At 42.8% G+C, this 20487-nt stretch overlaps 1 protein-coding gene across 1 annotated transcript in view; it reads right to left on the bottom strand.

The window, feature by feature from the left end:
- The window catches only part of CRB1 (crumbs cell polarity complex component 1), a 713161-nt gene that overhangs the window by 114435 nt on the left and 578239 nt on the right, over positions 1 to 20487 (bottom strand). The window contains exon 7 of the mRNA XM_086954812.1: positions 1616 to 2160. Within this exon, the coding sequence (XP_086810938.1) occupies positions 1616 to 2160 (545 nt within the window). The remainder of the gene's footprint in view (positions 1 to 1615; positions 2161 to 20487) is intronic.

The raw sequence follows: 20487 nt of genomic DNA, 5'->3' as shown, positions 1-20487 counted from the left end.
CTGGTAACACAATATTATTGAGATGATATTCCGATGTCCAAATGGGGGATGGGGTGTGGGGGTTCAAAGTGACGGCAAGGAGGGTGTTAGAACAGTGCAGAGATTATAACAGGGGACTACTTTAATCTCCATGCAATCCTCCTCAAAATTTTATGGAATTAAGGGCAGCCCACCAAGCAAATGGCAGCCCTTAAAGAAAATTACACCAGCCACTGGCTGATCTAAAGTCAACACTTTTTCTGTAGATATGCTTGTATGTATGCAGGCATTTGTATATTCCTCATATGAGGTCTCTGTCACATTATGTTATTTACGTTAATAGGTAGACCTTCGGGTGTTCAGGCCATGCAAACTGTGCTTGGATTCTAGAAATACTCGTATTCGGGAAAAACTGTAATGTATTCGAACTACAAATAACTGAAGTTTTGTTGAGCATTAGTGACCCATGATTCTCGATTCGAGCATTTGTGTAGGACTCTGAGTCGATTGACAGCTCGCCACAAAATCCAGTTGTATACTTAAATAATGAATGTAAGGAGAAATTTGGAACCTTGTCTGACAACCTGGGTGGACGTAAACAACGCAGGAATCTGGTCCATTTATAATGGAATGCGCTTTTTTATTTTTCATAATATTTCAGTTGTGGAACTGTGCATTTAAAGAAGGGCGGAATCTGAACGTTTGCATGTGGAAGTTTCATACGTTTGCTGTAATTTACAAACCTTTTATTGCAAATATTACACAAACAGGATGCATTTGATTAATTTCCTATTAAACAAAGGAAGGGCGATTCCTTAAATGTATGTTACAAATAAAATGAAAAAAATGTGTATTAGGTGGTTGGATATTTGTATTAAATTACTTTGAATTAGATGTACACCAGTGCCAAGCGACGTGATGAATATCATTCTAAAACATTGTGTTCTTTAATTTGGCTTACCCTTCTGTAAATCATATATATTTTTAAATACCTGCTTATGAAAAACGTTATATTTGCCAAGCCCCTTATACAGGCTGGCCTGCCCATAGCATAGTCTAGGAAATCATGTTTTAAGCACACACAAAAAGTGCACAAAGCTACACTGTAAGCTAAAAGCAGACCTGGAAATTGTACTAGCGTTGTGGACAGCGGCTGCAGCCCTCTGCATGAAGGTTTACTGGGAATGTTCCATCACAGCTTGGGGACTCATTTTGCAGCATACTTTTAAAATGATTTTAAATGGGGAGTTGTAATTTAAAAGAGCATGAAATATTCCCATATTTAAGGGTCTAGTACTGAACCCAGCATTATTTCTCAACTGCAGCAAATCAATCCTTTATTTGGGGGCTGAGTGCACGCTACATCATGGCTGCTATTTCTCAACGGCATCAACAATGTAATCAAGGCTGTTTCCAGAGCTGCTAAAACGAAGGATACCTTACTCTAAGCAGCACCTTGGGGCCAAAGGCCATCAGAGTTTTTTTTTTAATCCTGAGCCCATATACCCAGCGTACCTTGGCCCTAGACATTTCTACATGAGATTTAATTTGTAAGTGAACAATTAAAAAGTAGCAAGCAGTAAAAATCTCTAAGCAAAACACAGAATGTATTGTGAGCTCAATAATACGTTCGTACCTTGCAGAAGTTGTCACTGGAGCACCCACGTGTCACGTCGAAGAGCAGCCTCTGATTGGTCGACTCCTCTGAAGAAGAGAGGGGAAAGAACTCTAAGCGCGTGCTGTTCAGTCTTACATCTTGGATGCAGCCTTTGAAGTACCCCCCGTTCTGATCCGTTTCTTGCTGATCTGGCAGGCCACCGATGTAGAGTGTGTAATTATCGTGGACTCCGTGAACAGGAATCCAGGCACGTCCCAGATTTTGAGATGCTTGGATCAGTTCTGCTTGGTTCTGCTCTATTTTTAAACTTATCAAATGAAAATCCCCATCGTTAACTTGGTGTTCGCTTAGGAGTTTGAGGTTGTTGTGTGTTGACAGCGCGAGCCTGCCTTGTTCTAAACAAACCCAGAGGTGCACGGATGTGCTGTTCTTCAGAGCCAGGAGCACACCCACAGATTTGCGAGTTCGAACAAACATTGATATTGTGACATTCTCAATGTCACCAACGAAGAATGATGCGTATTCTCTTGAGTCTTCTTGTCCAAATCTGCCAGCGATGTACTCTATGACAAAAACACATTTCATCACAGCGCTGAACATCATCCTAGAAAACAGCTAGTCTCAACACATTTTTACACAACCACTGATATTCCAAAAGTAAATTTGGTTAGAGTAAGCCAAAACATATATATAGCTAGACTGTGCACCATTTTTCATAATCACATATACACTAAGTAGCATTCACTTATAAAAAAGATAAATATTATCGCATATATATATATATATATATATATATCATGCTTCTCGTCTCCTTATTTTTTAAGAAAGACACAGCACTCGCGGGGGAGAGTCATAATTTATTTCGACTCGCAAACGCACCAGACGCGTTTAGGCGTTTGCCTTCCTCGGTGCTACCACCGAGGAAGGCAAGGTATGTGCTGTAAGGGTCTGTGGCCAAGATGGAAACAAGTACAGATGTGCATTACAGAACTCTTTTGTGAATCCCGCATATATCGTACATCATCCCCTATCCGGTATCCCGGAGGCCCCCTACCCCTTTTTAAGTGGCTTCCTACAGAGCGGCAGGGGGAGGCTGTGCACCTGTTGGTGATTGTGGGGCTCAATATGTAGCAAACAAGGACCCCCTGATAAAGGTAAATATCCTGGGTCAGGGCAAACAATTTATGAGAAAATATCACACCCAGGCAAAACACATGTACTGGCGAAGTTCAAGTAACGAAAAATTTATAAAAAATAATCAGGCACAAAGTTAGCATTTGAGAATTTAATTTAGTAAAATTGATAAAAGGTGTCATGAGGATAATCAATGACATAAGGACAACTAAAAAATAACAATAAAAATTCTTTCATTAAAGATTCGATATATGCAAATTATTATGTGTACAAATATTCCCAATGATATGAAGGGAAGATGGTTTTTGTCTATGCGTTTCAACACATGGAGAGTGTCTTCCTCAGGACGCTACCATCATGTAGCATATATAGATGCTTTAGGATGTTGAAAGAAGAAACAATGTAGAGACAGGTCCAAACGAAGTCTCTGCACCAGGTCTTTTTGTCTGTGAGGTAGCTATTGAGCTGAAATATCACTTCGTAGGTCAAAAAATCATGACAGCATGAGTCGCGGCGGATCAAGTTAAAAGTGGGGGAAAACTCGATGGCTCTGTTCGAGTAATTTTTCGTTCCCGGTCGGCAGGTACTGCACTGTGCGGGTGAGTAAGGCCGGCGAATAAATGTTAATTAACCAAGCGAGGGCTTCAAATATCTTCAGTTGCTGATATAGCGCATAGAGGGGCTCATATATTAATGGAATGTCGAGCTGATAAAAACATAAAAACGTAGGTCGGATACCTGTAGAGAGCTCAGCGTAGTGATAACCGCAACGTCGTGGCGTCTACTGCCTCGTGGGATAAAAGGTGATTGTGGGGCTGCCTTGCTGTGACCGGAGACCCTAGGCCTGATGTGACTATGGCCAAGAGGCTGGTGGGAGTTGCGGCACCTCCCAGACGCTGAGGAATTGACGAGTTCTGCGGCAAAAGACCAACCGCCGCAGACGGAGGAGCATCCTGCCCAGACAGTGGTGGTACAGACCCCATTGGGGGTAACTGCCCGAAGGGGCCCAGGAGTGATACTGTGGCGCTGGTTCCTTATGGAGCCTGAGGTGCTGGCCAATAGAGGCTCAATACTGGTGCACAGTGGCAGCATGATTGACTGCATGTCTGTAGACTGAGGATACACTACGGGCTGTGTAGGATCATGTCGGACAACACAGGTGGATCCCCAAGAGTCGCTGATTGTCGAAGCCAGGCAACATGGGCTTCAGCTTGTAGTGGGCCAGAAGGATCGCTGTGTATCTTGGTGCCCCCGCCTTGCCACTGTAGGGGCGTCATGCTGCCCCCTATTTTGTGTGGGCCCCTAGAGTGCATAACCAGTGCTGTCCTCCAGACAACAGACAATTGGGCCCTTCTTGGCTCTTCCGACTACCTAGATTTTTTCCCGTGAGGTGAGCAGAACAGAGTGGGGAGCTGACTGATGGGACCTGTGGGGGGCACTTGGATGTAGGGAAAATGGTGCTACGGAGACCCAACACTTGCTGTAGTGAGGCCTAATGCAGCAATACTTACCTGTATGCCATGATGGTGAAACCAAAGAGGTCCAGGCCACCACAGCCATCCACCAAATAAATATTGGATTAAATGGATATGCCATCACAGGGAAGGGAAGCCTTGAATCACTTTGAAACTACTCTAGGAAAACACACCGAGCAGTTTGAAAGAATACTTCAGGCAATACAAGACACCAAAAGAAGGCTGAAGACGAAATTGACATGGTGTCGCTGGAAGTGACCCTCTTGAGATCTGACTTTCAGAAATTATCTAAGAGGGTTGACGACACGGAATCTGCTTTTACAGCGGTGCATCTCAACCTGCAGGAGGTGCAATCTCAGAAACAACTTTTGAAGGCTGACATCAAGCAACTACCAATAAGAGTGGAAGACGCCGAAGGAAGACCATGATGCAATAATGTTAATTTCTTCGCCTTACAAGAAATGGCTGAGGGCCCAAATATGGAACTGTTTCGCAAACAATAGCTAATGGACACAGTCCTGTTAAGGAGGGTCCCCAAATTCTTCTACATCGAGAGGGTCCACCGGATTCCGTGTCGGCCTGCACAACCTGGAGCGGGCCCGCACCCAGTCATTGCGTGCCTCTTGAATAACAGAAACAGAGACTTAATATTGAAAGCATTCAAGGTCACAGTGAGGGTGCCGCAGTAACTGCCTATCCAGACTACACAGCGGAGGTGCAACAACGGCACAGTTAAAACACAGGAGTCAAGCAGCAGTTACGACAGATGTGCCTCAAATACACCCTACGCTTTCCCACCAGACTGCGAGGGGTGAAGGTTGAGACAATGCACTTCTTTCAGATGCCTGGTCCTTGATACTCCCGAAAGGAGGAAGGATCAACAATGGTGGCGACCAACCAAAAGGGTGCTGGGAGATGCAGAAATTAAGAAAAGAATGCAACCGCAAAGTCCCGAATCAACCAACCAATGAAAAAGCAGCCAAGGAAAGAGGGTGGTGAAAGAGGTCTAATTTTACAGCAGGAATTCCTTCACTGCCCTGTCGCCAGATAGTGGCTTGGACACTGAGACTGGCACAAACAGATCTGGCAAGTCAGAGGACGGAGAGACCAGGGGGCCGGATCTTATGCCCTGGCTGGTGATGACATAGATTGAAGTGGTCTGACCCTGGTACGAAGCATCAGTAGGCAGACACAGGAACGCTTGATGCTGTCTGAGACTGAGCAGTTGGATGCTGAGAGATCCTGGATCCTACTAATAGCTAAGGGGTTCGACCGACCAGGGAGCGGTGCAGGCTTTACCACACCCCTCTCTGCTTCTGAGATGGACATGGACAAGATGTTAATTGATGTTTACTTACATAGATGTTGGTTTGACATTGTCAGCTGGCCTAGCAAATTGAAATTCACACTATGAGGCATACAGCACTATGGAACATTAGGGGGAATGAAGGGAGATGGTGTCTCAGATACGATGCAGTGTACATACACCTTACACGTCATCCAATTCACTTAGCAGTGTTACAGGAAACACACCTGGTGGCCATGGAACAGTGCAAAAAGCAAATGTCATAGGATGAATATATAAGGCACTGCCTTTTCAGGCTTCTCCTGTAGAGTACAGAACTGGATATCACAGGAGGTCCTCTACGAGGAGCTCTCACACAGAATAAAGAAAGGGTTCAGATTTGTAGTCCTAGAGGGATTGTTGGAAGGGGACCCACTCACCCTAATAGCGAAATATGCACCTAATGTACGCCACCCTGATTTCTTAGGCCAATTAGCGCTCATTCTTATACGTATCCCTCAGGCACTGACTAGATGGGCAGGTGATTATAACTCTTTGTCGGACATTGAACTAAATAGATCCATTCCCCTACTGGGCACAGCACTGAGCCGCACAGTGACACAGCCAACAGTAGATCGACAACATGAGATGAGATGATGAGTGGTGATTCAGGCCCCCGAATACCAGAGAGTACTAATTTAACTCCCTGGTACACGACGTACACAGATGGCTGGACCTCTTCCTTTGTAGTGTAGCTGTATGTCAGTTTTGAAGGTAGAATACTTGGAACATACCATCTCTGACTACTGCCCGCTGCTACTGGGGTAGGGAGAGAGCAAAACGTCTGACCTGGCGGCTGCACACGGCTTAATTCCGTGACACCATAGCGATATGCCTTACACAGTATTTAGAATTGAATACAGGATATTCCGCCATGACCAGGGGCTTAGAATTGGGATGTTTACAATGTGGTCAGGCTGGACCATCGCATTAACACTACATAGGGGTGAAGAAGACTCTGTGCAGGGAATTATTGACTACAGAGGCGGAACTACACCACATTGAAAATGACATTCCAACTCAGAAGAACAGGGGGGACGTCTCCAAGAGCTTAGGCGCATGCACTGTGAATTAGATTCTAAAATCTTGTAACTGGATCACAGAGAATACATGGCACGTCAACACAGGGAGGGGAAGGCGGTCCAGTAAAATGTTTGCATGGTTGCTATGCGGGGAGACACCTGACTCCCCAATAGGGGTTATACGCACCACAGAGGGAGATGTATGTAACTCTACAATAGGCGCTATTTCTGCCTTTGCTGAATACTTTCACACCCTTCATGCAACACAAGAGGATACAAACATGATCGAATTAGGGAATTTCTATCTTAGATCCCCTTTACTTGTCTGGACCCACTCCAGCGTGCCAAACTGAAGGGACCCAAACTGGTGGAAGAGTTAAGTGAAGCTACTGCACAGATAAGTGAAACAAAACACCAGGCATGGGTGGTTTCCCCATAGAATATTATGCAACTTAAAGCACACACCTCTTTCTACATACAAATTCCTATTTTACTAAGGTAGCTCAGTCGGTTAATGTAGTTGCTGCATTTGAGTAAGCTACGAGTCACAAATTCCAATTCTGGAGAAATAGCTCTGCATTTTATGCACCCGCTGCACGAAGCTATGAGTAAACTGGAAGACAAAAAAAACATTAGTCTTCTCAGGTTTTACTACAGCCTTTCATTCTATTAAGGCTTGTAAGCATTGAAAAAGTAGTAAATAATATTTAGTATTAAGTGCCAATAATCTGCTTGCGTGTGCCTTATGAATGGTCATTGATGGGGTAAATGCTAACATTTTCCTGTATAACACATACATCTAGAGCACACAACATTTGCACAGAAAAAGTGTGTGAAAGTAAAAGGCTTTAATTTCTCAATATATCTTCCTGGCTAACGTGTGAAATAAAACGCAGAGTGTTTGTGTTTCTGCTGAGGAGCTACTTGATCTTAAAGCAAAGTGTGGTAATGCCCAGCTGCGCTGCCTGTGACGTCTGAAACCTGCTCCCAGCCAGGGCACAATTCAGGCAACATTTCCAGTTCAGCTCATTCGCTGGGGGTAAAAGAGCCCTCAATCCACTGCGATTGTGCAAGCTGTTGCTAAAGGCAGCTGAGCTCACACTGAATACATCTGGATACCGCAGCAGCACTATCATAATGTGTCCTATGTTGAGACACTGGAGTGGCAGAGTAATGCACTGGGTAATATGCCAGTACTGGCCTAACATTATTTAATGCTACAACTGGAATTTTTGCTCGCTACTAAATATTAATTTGCGGACAAATACCTCCTGTTAGGTTTGGTATCTTTGGTGTAGTTTCCCCTGACTTTTTCCCTCTATCGCCTGTATTTTTGAAGCTGTGCTGGATTTTGTTTTTGCTGGCTTACATGCTTTGGGCACTTTGCCACTGCTGATCAGTGTCAAAGTGCAAGTGCTCCCTCTGTAAATTGTGATTACAATTGTTTCTCCATGATTGGCTTATTTGATTTACTAGTAAGCCCCTAGTACAGTGCACTGAGTCTGCCAGGGCCTGTAAACCAAATGCTACTAGTGGACCTGCAGCACTGATTGTGCCACCACCTCAGTAGCCCTGAAAAGGTATCTCATATCTGCCACTGTAGTGTCTGTGTGCAGTTTGTTAACTACCATGTCGACCTGGCAATTCCCCCCACTTGCCAGCCCAAACCTTCCCTTTTCTTACATATAAGATCTAAGCTGAATAGGCCTTGGCTGAATTCAGAGTAGCGGGAGGATTATTCCTCGCATCTGAATAGGGCTTGTCTCCCTTGCACAATGCTCTCTTCACCCGCTGTGGTCATACTGCACCAGTGAGGACAGAACTGGTTTGGAATGGGCTCAGAGACCCGTGCACAAAGAAAACAAAGACAAAATGGGATATAAGTAGTATACCGTAAACCCCAGAACTTTAGATCACTACTGGACTCAAAAGGGAACCTTTGCCAAGGAGCCAAGGAGAAAAGCTTATGGAGGAGTACTGCCCCTTTGCTGTGTGGGGTTGGCCTGCACTCAGGGCCGGACTGGGAACAAAAACCGGCCCTAGCAAAGTGCTCGGCCGGCCCCCCCCTCCCTACTCAGGGGGGTTGAGGGTGCCGCCGAGCGCTTTGCTAGGGCAGGTTTTCGGCCGATTTTGTTGCAGGGCCGATTTTGCAGCTATGCTGCAATAACGGCCCTGTAACAAAATCGGCCCCCAGGGGCTCAAAACTAGCCCCCACCCTTGCGGCGCATCGGGGGATTGCCCGGTGCCCGCTATGGCCAGTCCGGGCCTGCCTGCGCTTGCTGTTTCTGCCAAGGAAAGGACAAAGACTGGAACTTTGCTTTGAACTTGCTTGGAGAAGAGTCTCCAAGTGTCTGTGTGTGCTGGCCTCCTGTTCTGAAGTCGCAGGAACACAAAGACTTCACCCCCAGCTCGACTGAACTCTGCTGCTGAGAGTTCTGGCCTGTCAGGAGGTGCCTATTCCAGTTTTGGGCCTCTGGAGGTTGTTCCTGCTTTTGGGAGCTGGAAGAAACCTATGAGAAGCAAGAAAATCTGTCACTGACGCCATCAGCGACGCTACGTGACGCGGTGACCAGAACTGATGCTAGAAGCATCCCTGTTGAAGTGAACTGCCAGGCGCCCAGCCTGCACCGAACCTCCAATGCCTGCCGATGCCTGCAGTAATCAGCATTTCCCAACGCCAGTGCTCGCACCGACGTAGTCATCGCCAGTGCCAGCATCCTGTTATCGCAGCGCTGATAACCACTGAGGGTGACTCGACGAACTCGCCAACTTTGCATCATCATCGGAACCGGTGCCTCACCGCCGATGCAACCGCCCCCTGCCCTGGATCCGACATGTCTGCTCCTCGCGGACACGACGCCTCGCATCGCCTCTCCTGTGGCGGCCAGGGAGCAAGCCTCGACCTCGGCACCCATGCCGCACCTCCTCAATGCAGTGCATCATCATAGACTTCATTTCCAAGATACTGTGTGTTTGGGGGTCTGTGTGACTTTGGATTTATTGCTTTCACAACGTCGCAATAGCCCCAGATGGAGTTATTTGGTTTCTACAAGCTTTATTTTTGCAGTAACTATTTTAAAGTCGTATTTCATTACCTATATGTTGGATTTTTGTCGTTTTGGTCTTGTTGTAGTTTCGATGAAGATACTTTATTTTTCTAAACTGGTGTGGAGTCCATTTGTGGTGTTATCACTGTATTACTGTGTGTTTTGTGCACAAATACTTTACACATTGCCTTTGGGATAAGTCTGCCTGCTCGCGCCAAGCTACCCTGTAGGTAGCAGGGTTCATCAAAGTTTGTATCCCCCTTATCCTGACTAGCAGCAAGGGTCCCTATTTGGACAGAGGGACCTACCTCTGCCAACTAGAGACCCTCATTTCTAACACCTCCTTACATAGTAAATATCCTAAGGTTTGATCTAATGTCAGTCTGGCTTAAAATTTGCAATACGCCAAGTTTGGACTAATCAAACTAATATGGGAAGGTGGTACATTAGCACAATGAATTGCACCATCTTTACACTTTGCTTTTAGTTAGTCCAAAAAAAGTTTTCAAATATCATGATTATTAGATTATGTACCTATGTATAGGTTATAGTCATCTACTCAATTATAATGAAAATAAGAACACGATTAGTTATGCTACAAAATAATTTACATGGTTAGAACGGAGTTAAACAACAGTCTGTAGTGCAACATGTACAAGAAATAAATATAAATGTAGCTTCACTGAGCTAAGGGGAGAGGATGTGGCCTAATGGCTAGAGCGGTGGACCTGTCTCGGCATGGACACTCAACATCCTGTGATTCTGGGCAAATCATGTGATCTCCCTGTGCCTCACAAAAAATAAAAATGACTGTGCCTGTCTGTAACGCAACTGGTGCTCATGAACAGCTCTGATAACTTCGGGTCGAGTTCATTTATATAAAACTCCAAAAAAAACATTTGGGTATTAAAAAACTGTAACCAACCCACATATTTAAAGTATGTAAAAAACAGTTACATCAAAATACAGTTAAAGTTAGACTAAAGCCTAATGCTATATGTAACTAAAGACATAATAAATACATTCTAACTGTAAATACAATTTCGCTAAATTGTCGTCTGATCAAAGTGCATAGAAAAGAAACCCACACACATATGCTGCCTGGCTGGAGCTGCAGCAGGAACACATTTTGAGTTGTTTTTTTTTATATCTGCCTTCATTTTCAAGCTTCTCGGGCAATCATGGGTCCAACCTTAATTAATTAGTTACCTTAGTGCCCTGGGCCTGCAAACTCTAAACTGCCTTTTCAGTGGGCAGCAACCCTCCTCTTTTACACATTTCTCCCAGGACAGAATAGCAGTACTGGACTGCACCCTGCTATCTGAGGACAGTTTCAGTATAATAGAGGGATTCAAGGTGCTGCCAGTCCAAAGCTGCGATCATTTGCCTCAGCGCCTGGATTTTGCAAGGATAGGAAGTTGGATATTATATGGTTGCCATTTTTAGGATTAGGGATTTTGCAGATTAAAGATACTATAATAGACTAATTTGGGCCAAATGACACTATGCTATCAAGAAGTTGAAGGTCTATCTCTTGAATAATATATTTTCAACGTAATTAAGAGTGAATAACTTGTCTCAGGAAGGCACAGTACAAGGGGTGACTTTTTCATGTAGGTTGAGCATGGGGGGGGGGGGCATTGCTGTTGCCAGAACTCTATTAAAACATGTACTCAGTGTAAACTAGCAAGAAGAGTGAGGGGTCATGGGCAGGCCGTTTAGAGTATGCTTTTCCTTTGATTATTGAAGCATTTTAGATAAGACATGGGTTACTTAGATGCTCAAGATTAAGATTTGGTCTCATTTGGGGTAGTTTACAAAGATTTTTCAAATATCTCCTCTCCTCCCAATAAAATGCTGTATCCTTCGGACTAATCACCCTCTTTCCTCATCAGAAACAAATTCTGATCCCCATCAGAATTAATTATTGATGTTGCCCACCCTTTTCCTTGCTTGGCACTTGGCCAATACTGGATCTCCATTTCCTCCACCACCTGCCTGGTTTGCGTCCCGAGTCAGCCTTGTTTCCTAAACACAAGGTGCGGGCGATGTACACCTGAGCATCACACTGGTTGGTGATGGGACACACTGAGGCAGCAGATCGGCCAGTGTTGAGCTGAGGGTCTCGGCATAGAGCCACAGATCCAGACAGCATCTGTTTGTGGTTTCCTTCATGTACTGAACGATTGCTTTGTGTCAACTTTAGGCTTGACTGCACCTTTTCTGCCACAAGAGAGGTTTATTCTTCATATCCCCTGCCACAGTGGATTCTCCTGATGAAGACCTGACGTACTATTTAGAATATTGCTTATGACCAGGATCCATATGTTAGAATGACAGTGGGTTATGAATTGCAGCTAGCTCTGTGGTGATTTGCGAAAGACCTGTAGGATTCAAATGCTGTCTAACAATCCTCTGCCACCCAAGTGAGATTAAGCCCTCTGAAAGCTTTGATTTCAGCCCAGAGGAAGCATGGTCAACAGATGTAGCACTATAACCCAACCTGCCTTCCACTCCTCAAGATAGCTTACAGCTGGAGCTCAAGGCCTAATAAACTTGCCTCTCAGACCTTATTATTTCCTCTTGAAAAGTGAAATGAGGTATTGGAGCCACAGTGCATGAATTAATGTACAATTCAGAGGTCGCTCTGTTCTGCTCCACGTCATCGCGATGGAAGGACATGCAGCCAATCAACAGCCCTCAGCTATCCCAGACTCCACCACTCACCCTCTTTCAAAGGGAGTTGGTGCGCAAATCCGCCTTCATTTCCGCTCTCCATCTTTCAAAGTTGTATCGAAATGACTAACCTCTGCCATGTATTACCCTGTGCTAGTTTCGCCAAGACCCCGGCAGCCGCAGAGACTGCACGAGGCACTGTGTCGAATTAAATATTGCTATGTTGCGATATTGGATTTTGTTTGGCAGTCCTTAAGACTGAGCAGTCCGTCTTCATCAACATTCCTCTAAAGCGAGGCAGAACGCCACCACATGTGTGCGGTGGTCCGACAGCACAATGCGTCTCGCACACTCTCTGTGCCCTTGTTATGGATGTGTGACGTGATTTATATTAGGATTCGCCAAAATACTGTCTATTGAATTGCATGACGTAATATCACGCGTCTGCTCCCTTGGAACGATATTTAAAGTTCAGGCATATTTAATAAGCACGTCATCGTCACAACAAATGAATAATGTAACCCCTTGCCCATATTTGGTCAATTTTCTTAGGTGCCATATAAAAGGATGTTGTCACCAAGGGGGGTGATGGGATGTGTTTTTATTTTTTTTACTTATAGCAAGAACTCGATCCGAAAGCATTGAGTTGCTTTACATGAGCACCGTTTACATTACACACAGACACATTCATGTTTTTTGTAGGTGCGCAGAGATAGTGATTTGCTCAGAATCACAGGCTGTTGAGCCGAGACTCGAACATGACTCCCCATCTCCAAAGTCGGCAGCTCCGGCCTTTAGGACAGGGCTGCCCACCTTGAAACTGAGGAATCAGGTTTAGCTCCACATTCTGTGATTGTGGGCACCTCCCCAACCCTTAAAAAAAAAACATTTGATCTTGTGTAATGTAATCTGGTGCTCATGCAAAGTGCTCCAATGCCATTCGGCCGAGTTTGTGCTATGTAAACCTGCACCACCAAAAAAAGCACTCTGGGGCTTCCGTGAGTATTATTTGGCTTAAGAAAGAGCTAGCCAGCAGGCAGCCACGTTTTTTTCCCTCTTAAGTCCTCGTTATGTGTACTCTCAGTGTTCAGTGCATTAATTTTCACTCACAATAACATCTGTTTCAAAAGCGTTTCCATTTTAGTACGTATGGTAACTAGTGCACGTTTGCAGGCAAAATGGGGCAGACATATCGACATTGGGTGTAACTGCACCAAAACCAGTACCTCCCGGTATTTTCCAGCCATATTTTTCTGGTGTGTTTTGGCAGGTTTGGTCTTCAGAAATGTATCCCGGGATGCAGATTTTTTTTAGCTCCTTTTATTAGTACGTAAATGATAATGAGATAAACATTGAGAAAGTATATCTGTACCACCTTTTGTTTTACAATTCTGCAATCATGGGGATGCAGATTTTATCACACCTCTTATTTACCAGGTGTGATAAGATCTCCACAACTCTTAATTCTAAACAGAAGTTATAGCATATATTACAATTAAACAGGGCACTCCTAAGGAGGCTCTAAGAATCGGCCATATTGCAGAAAGTGAGTAATGGAAGGTTAAGAAAGCAGTTACAAAGAGAGAAAGCGGAGATGAAAAAGAACAGGCAAGAGTTTGATGGAGAGACGAAGGACAGGGTCGTGGAAGAAAGAGGCACAACGTGGACTGAAGTCTAGGCATCTTATTGTCTGGGCAGTGCCAGATGCGGGATCATAAAAACTGTTTGCGCCACGCACTTGATATTTGATAAAATTGAACACTACAAATACGCATCCATATCTGTTTTGGGGTCAAAATTATTTGCTCCTTTACACTTACAAATACATGAGTTAAATGCTAGTCTTGGGCCTGTAGGATTTAATGCATGATCAAATAAAAAGTGACCCTGATGCACTCATTCTAAAGAGGAAACTAAGTGGGACTCAATCTCTTCTTTACTTGCTGGTGTTTGACGTTTCGGAATTTCTCATTCATATTGCTCCTGAGTTAAGGCCCTAATGTTCGCCAAAAATACCCTATTAATCTCCAAATCTCCTGTGAGCCTTCAGAATATGTTCTGTCGCTTGAGTGGTTTCGTGAACTGTGACGCCCTAGAAATAAATGTAGTGAAAACTAAATTCATGATATTAAACCCAAGCCATTCTACAAGATCCAATCCTAAACCTCTAGGCGTCCCTTCAGAGAGAGTTAGAGATTTGACTATTTGGGACTTTCCCTTAGTGAAGGTATGGGCTGGTGTAATCACATAGAAAATAGGAGACTTAAAGTTGTGCAGTTTATTGGGGCAATACTCAGAGTTTAAAAAAATCATTATATCGTCCAGTTTCGCCAGTTGTGCAAATCTATAAGGCACAGACACCGGGAACTGCAATGTATGGTTCGGTACTCTGGGGATATAAAAACATCCATAGCCTACAAGTCTCAGAGAATTGTTTTATACGCCAATTATTAGGCCTTCCTAGTGGTACACCACTAGTCCCCCTGAGATTTGATTTGAGATTAAGGCCCATCTCAGAGGAAGTTGGTTTTATGCCCATTCTTTACTAGCGACGGACCTGGCCCACGCCTTCACTTTAATGCTATTTGGATGGCCTTAAGGATGTGCTGGGGATTCCAGGGTCAAGTAATATCCCCTGATTTAAATATGAGAGAGACACTCTAGGTAAGATTGGATGTAGAGATCTGTTGAATGTATGAGAGGATGTCCCAGTTACCAGTAAATGCTTGATTAAAGCAAGTTACATGCTATAGAGCCCCCTTTAGCTCGCAGACTGTATTTGCAATTTAGGCATGGGACTCATAGCTACATATGCCAGTAAATGGTCTCAAACCATTCATCCCTCAGATTGCCAATGTCAGTCCTGTGGAGCAGAGAAGGAAAGTATAGAGCACTTGTTCTTTTTCTCCCCCAACCTATTTCCTATTTAGGTAGAAGTGGCTTTTACCAATTTGATGGGCCATGGGCACAAGATCTCATTCTAATGCATTCCGAATACTGATAAATGATATAAGTTATCTAACTGTATTTGCAGTAACTCGATTTTTATTGGCAGTATGGAGAGTAAGACAGCGGTGTCTGCAAGATAGGATAATATTAGTCCATACTGTATAGGTTCTAGTTTTAAGTATTTTAAAAATAGAATGTGGTAGCTAGTCACTGTATTTATTATTTTAGACCAGTGCATTTTGCCCACAGATATAAGCTAATTAATATGTCTGGTATTAATGTATGTGGCTTAATACACTATACTTTCTCCTAATTTTCTATTTTTATCTTTTTTGTATCTATTATATATAAATGTTTTATTGTGATTTTTATAGTGTACTTTTATGGCTTATGTATGTCCTGAATAAAGTTATCGATGATGATGAAGATGCTATTTGATAAAATTAACCATTACAAGAATGGGGTGACCCTTAAGGTATGGACCTGGGTAACTGATGATATAGACAAACAATGGTCCTAGACCTATAGATTGAGGTACATTGATCGAATCAGGAAATGGATAATTATTCAAAAAACAAAGCACCTTCGATTAGTCTGCTATCCGCAAAACAAAGACTAAATCTTTGAGACAAAACCTTACACCACGGTTCTTTAGAAAAATATATTCTTATTTAATTTTTTATATTCAAGTTTTTGCATAATTCTGTCAATAAAAACATATAGGTTGCCCCAAGATAGGAGAGTGCAAAAGAGAAAGTGTGATTTTAAAGGGGTGAGCGAGTGGAGTGAAAAGGAAAAATTGCACAGTGATAAAAAAGAAATAAGTTTATAATTTTAAACAATCAATACTGAATATAAATATTCACAAAATAACAGTATTGAACACCTAGCCAACAAACATAAGTTCATTTAGATTGCAAACAACAACATTGTAGTGTTCACGTAACAATGTCCACAGTCTTGCACTGTCTACAAAGTTGGAGAGGTACTGGTCTAGGTGTATATGTAGAAATTGTCGACGTTTCGACTCGACTTGTTCCCGAACGGTGATTTAGACCTGGGGATTGCGAGTCTTCATCAGGACAGAGAGCAAACAACGAGGCAACCAGGGAATATTGAATAACCCTGAAAACAAAAAAGGGGGGGAAAAATCGGAATTATTATCCGTGGTGTAAAGGTGCAGCCTATCCCAAAACGGGATTTGGCAGTTCCTCTTACCCTTATTAGTAGAGAGAACGTTGGTACTGGTGATCCGAATTCACCACGTCTCAAACAGGATTCCTGCAGAGACAAAAATGGAATAGGATCTAGAGTATAACCCAATTCCGTGGTGCTTAATACCACCCATAATAATTAGTATGACATAGGTATCTATTTACCTTGAAAATATATTTGGGTCCATGTAGTGGAGTCGTTATTTCTTACGTGGACGCGGTGAGTGATCCCTAAAATTAATTTAGACACCATCAGTATAACCTGTATGCAATGTCTCTAGGTAACTGGTATTTTGCTATTTAAAACATTGTCAATTACCTTGATTCTGTCTGAATACAGCCTCCACGAAGGGGAATTTCAAGCTGTCACTCCAATAAAGGACGTACACTGCACAAATGACAATAAGTCCTAGTTGATTATGTCATTAGTGTCACTCACTTGTAGGGTATTCATATTTGTAAACCAAATAGGCTTACCTGTCTGCGAACGATGCTGGTAAAATTAATCCCAAATTGTTTCCAGATGTAAGCTATATTAACAAAGACATAAATTCTGGTCTTACTAAAGGTACAAAAAGCCTGTTTCTGGGTCTACAATCTTTATAACAAAGTGGTCATTATGCTGACGAATCTGAGGGAAGACCTACCCGCTGTGTTTAGTTTCTAGCGTGTCCATCCAAGCCTCCCAGTGCTTCCGGATGTCCAGTTGATGTGGAGATTAGTTCCACTTGATTTTGAACGCTGTGTTAAAAAACGGAGGGATATGCTTAAAGTAATCAGTCAGGGGTAGAACGGAGTTGTTTCAAAATTAATTTTAAAATGACTCGCCAACCTACCCGTGATTGCGTGCATAGAATCCTCAACTTCCAAAGCCTCTCGGTGCTGCGGAATGCCGTCGGTGAATCCGACAGTATTTCCGCCTTGGTAAATACCCAGACTGCTTAGCGCAGACGGCATCAAGAGAGGACTACAACGAAGGGCGTTGGGAGTCCGGAACGAGGTTTTTAAAAAAATAGAAATTTGGAAATGCATTGAGGTCGATTGAGCCAATCGTCTCAAGTATTTAGCAATGAATAATTCAAACAATTTTTAGAATTCGAATAACATTAGACCGATGTTTTTAGGTAGAAGTGAACGAGGGACTAAGGTTATATATCAAACCTATGGGTGTTTAGTAGAGGTAAACGAAGGACAAAGCCTGTGGCAACTCAAATAGACACTGTAAACGTATTCAACTGCAACCAATAACTTGTTATACAAGTTGCATTAATGACATATCATGAATTCATGTAACACATTGCTAAACATATAAAGAAATTTAGAAAATGCATTGAGGTCGATTGTTATTTGGCAAATTCATACAATTTTTCAAAATTCGAATGACATCAGACCGATGTTTTTAGGTAGAAGTAAACAAGGGACTAATGGTTATGTGTCAAACCTATGGATGTTTAGTAGAGGTAAACGAAGGACAAAGCCTGATGTGTTATGCCATGTGGCAACTCGAGTTGACACTGTAAACATATTCAACTGCAACCAATAAAAAATGAAAAATGTTGTACAAGTTACATTGATGACATATCATGAATTCATGTAACACATTGCTAACCATATAAAAGAACAGGTGTCTTATCATTACATCGTGTTTAGCATGTACCACATTTAAGAATATAAATGACTTAGTGCAATTGTAGATTCACATGCCCAACAATGACACTTGTTTATTCAGCTCCTCTAATTCATTCAGCCCCTTGTTGACAGTATTGAGAGTATGTATCCATTTGCACTCTCTTCTGTTCAAGATGTTATGTAAGTCACCTCCTCTGGGGTTAGCCGTTATCTTTTCTATGACCCACCACCGAAGGCTATTTTCATGATGTTCAAATCTGTGGAAATGATCCAACAGTGGTGCCCCCTGAGTCTTACATCTTATGCGGCTCATGTGTTGTAAGATCCGACATTTGATTTTTTGTGTGGTTTGCCGCACGTACAAAAAACCGCAGGGACATATCACCGCATAGACAACCCATGACGTATTACAGTTGGTATGTTGGGTGAGTTTGTATGTTCGCTCATTATGGTCAAATTTATCACATTCTCGTGCGAGGGGACAAGCTTTACAACTCCCACACTTCCTATGGCCTTCTACCGGGGGGGCTCCCCAAATGGTTGGTTGGTCTGCGAGTGGCCTGTGTGGTAGAAGGGCTTTAACCAAGTGGTCACGAATATTTCTACCCTTGCGAAATGCATGTAAAGGTGGAGGCATACCATTTATCACGAGAATGTGATAAATTTGACCATAATGAGCGAACATACAAACTCACCCAACATACCAACTGTAATACGTCATGGGTTGTCTATGCGGTGATATGTCCCTGCGGTTTTTTGTACGTGGGGCAAACCACACAAAAAATCAAATGTCGGATCTTACAACACATGAGCCGCATAAGATGTAAGACTCAGGGGGCACCACTGGTGGATCATTTCCACAGATTTGAACATCATGAAAATAGCCTTCGGTGGTGGGTCATAGAAAAGATAACGGCTAACCCCAGAGGAGGTGACTTACATAACATCTTGAACAGAAGCGAGTGCAAATGGATACATACTCTCAATACTGTCAACAAGGGGCTGAATGAATTAGAGGAGCTGAATAAACAAGTGTCATTGTTGGGCATGTGAATCTACAATTGCACTAAGTCATTTATATTCTTAAATGCGGTACATGCTAAACACGATGTAATGATAAGACACCTGTTCTTTTATATGGTTAGCAATGTGTTACATGAATTCATGATATGTCATCAATGTAACTTGTACAACATTTTTCATTTTTTATTGGTTGCAGTTGAATATGTTTACAGTGTCAACTCGAGTTGCCACATGGCATAACACATCAGGCTTTGTCCTTCGTTTACCTCTACTAAACATCCATAGGTTTGACACATAACCATTAGTCCCTTGTTTACTTCTACCTAAAAACATCGGTCTGATGTCATTCGAATTTTGAAAAATTGTATGAATTTGCCAAATAACAATCGACCTCAATGCATTTTCTAAATTTCTTTATATGTTTAGCAATGTGTTACATGAATTCATGATATGTCATTAATGCAACTTGTATAACAAGTTATTGGTTGCAGTTGAATACGTTTACAGTGTCTATTTGAGTTGCCACAGGCACAACACACCGGGCTTTGTCCTTCGTTTACCTCTACTAAACACCCATAGGTTTGATATATAACCTTAGTCCCTCGTTCACTTCTACCTAAAAACATCGGTCTAATGTTATTCGAATTCTAAAAATTGTTTGAATTATTCATTGCTAAATACTTGAGACGATTGGCTCAATCGACCTCAATGCATTTCCAAATTTCTATTTTTTTAAAAACCTCGTTCCGGACTCCCAACGCCCTTCGTTGTAGTCCTCTCTTGATGCAGTCTGCGCTAAGCTGTCTGGGTATTTACCAAGGCGGAAATACTGTCGGATTCACCGACGGCATTCCGCAGCACCGAGAGGCTTCGGAAGTTGAGGATTCTATGCACGCAATCACGGGTAGGTTGGCGAGTCATTTTAAAATTAATTTTGAAACAACTCCGTTCTACCCCTGACTGATTACTTTAAGCATATCCCTCCGTTTTTTAACACAGCGTTCAAAATCAAGTGGAACTAATCTCCACATCAACTGGACATCCGGAAGCACTGGGAGGCTTGGATGGACACGCTACAAACTAAACACAGCGGGTAGGTCTTCCCTCAGATTCGTCAGCATAATGACCACTTTGTTATAAAGATTGTAGACCCAGAAACAGGCTTTTTGTACCTTTAGTAAGACCAGAATTTATGTCTTTGTTAATATAGCTTACATCTGGAAACAATTTGGGATTAATTTTACCAGCATCGTTCGCAGACAGGTAAGCCTATTTGGTTTACAAATATGAATACCCTACAAGTGAGTGACACTAATGACATAATCAACTAGGACTTATTGTCATTTGTGCAGTGTACGTCCATTATTGGAGTGACA

Source organism: Lissotriton vulgaris, chromosome 1_1 (assembly GCF_964263255.1).
Source record: "Lissotriton vulgaris chromosome 1_1, aLisVul1.2, whole genome shotgun sequence".
Classification (NCBI taxonomy): domain Eukaryota; kingdom Metazoa; phylum Chordata; class Amphibia; order Caudata; family Salamandridae; genus Lissotriton; species Lissotriton vulgaris.
Note: the sequence above shows the minus strand (reverse complement) of the source record. Positions and strands in the feature narration are given on the sequence as shown.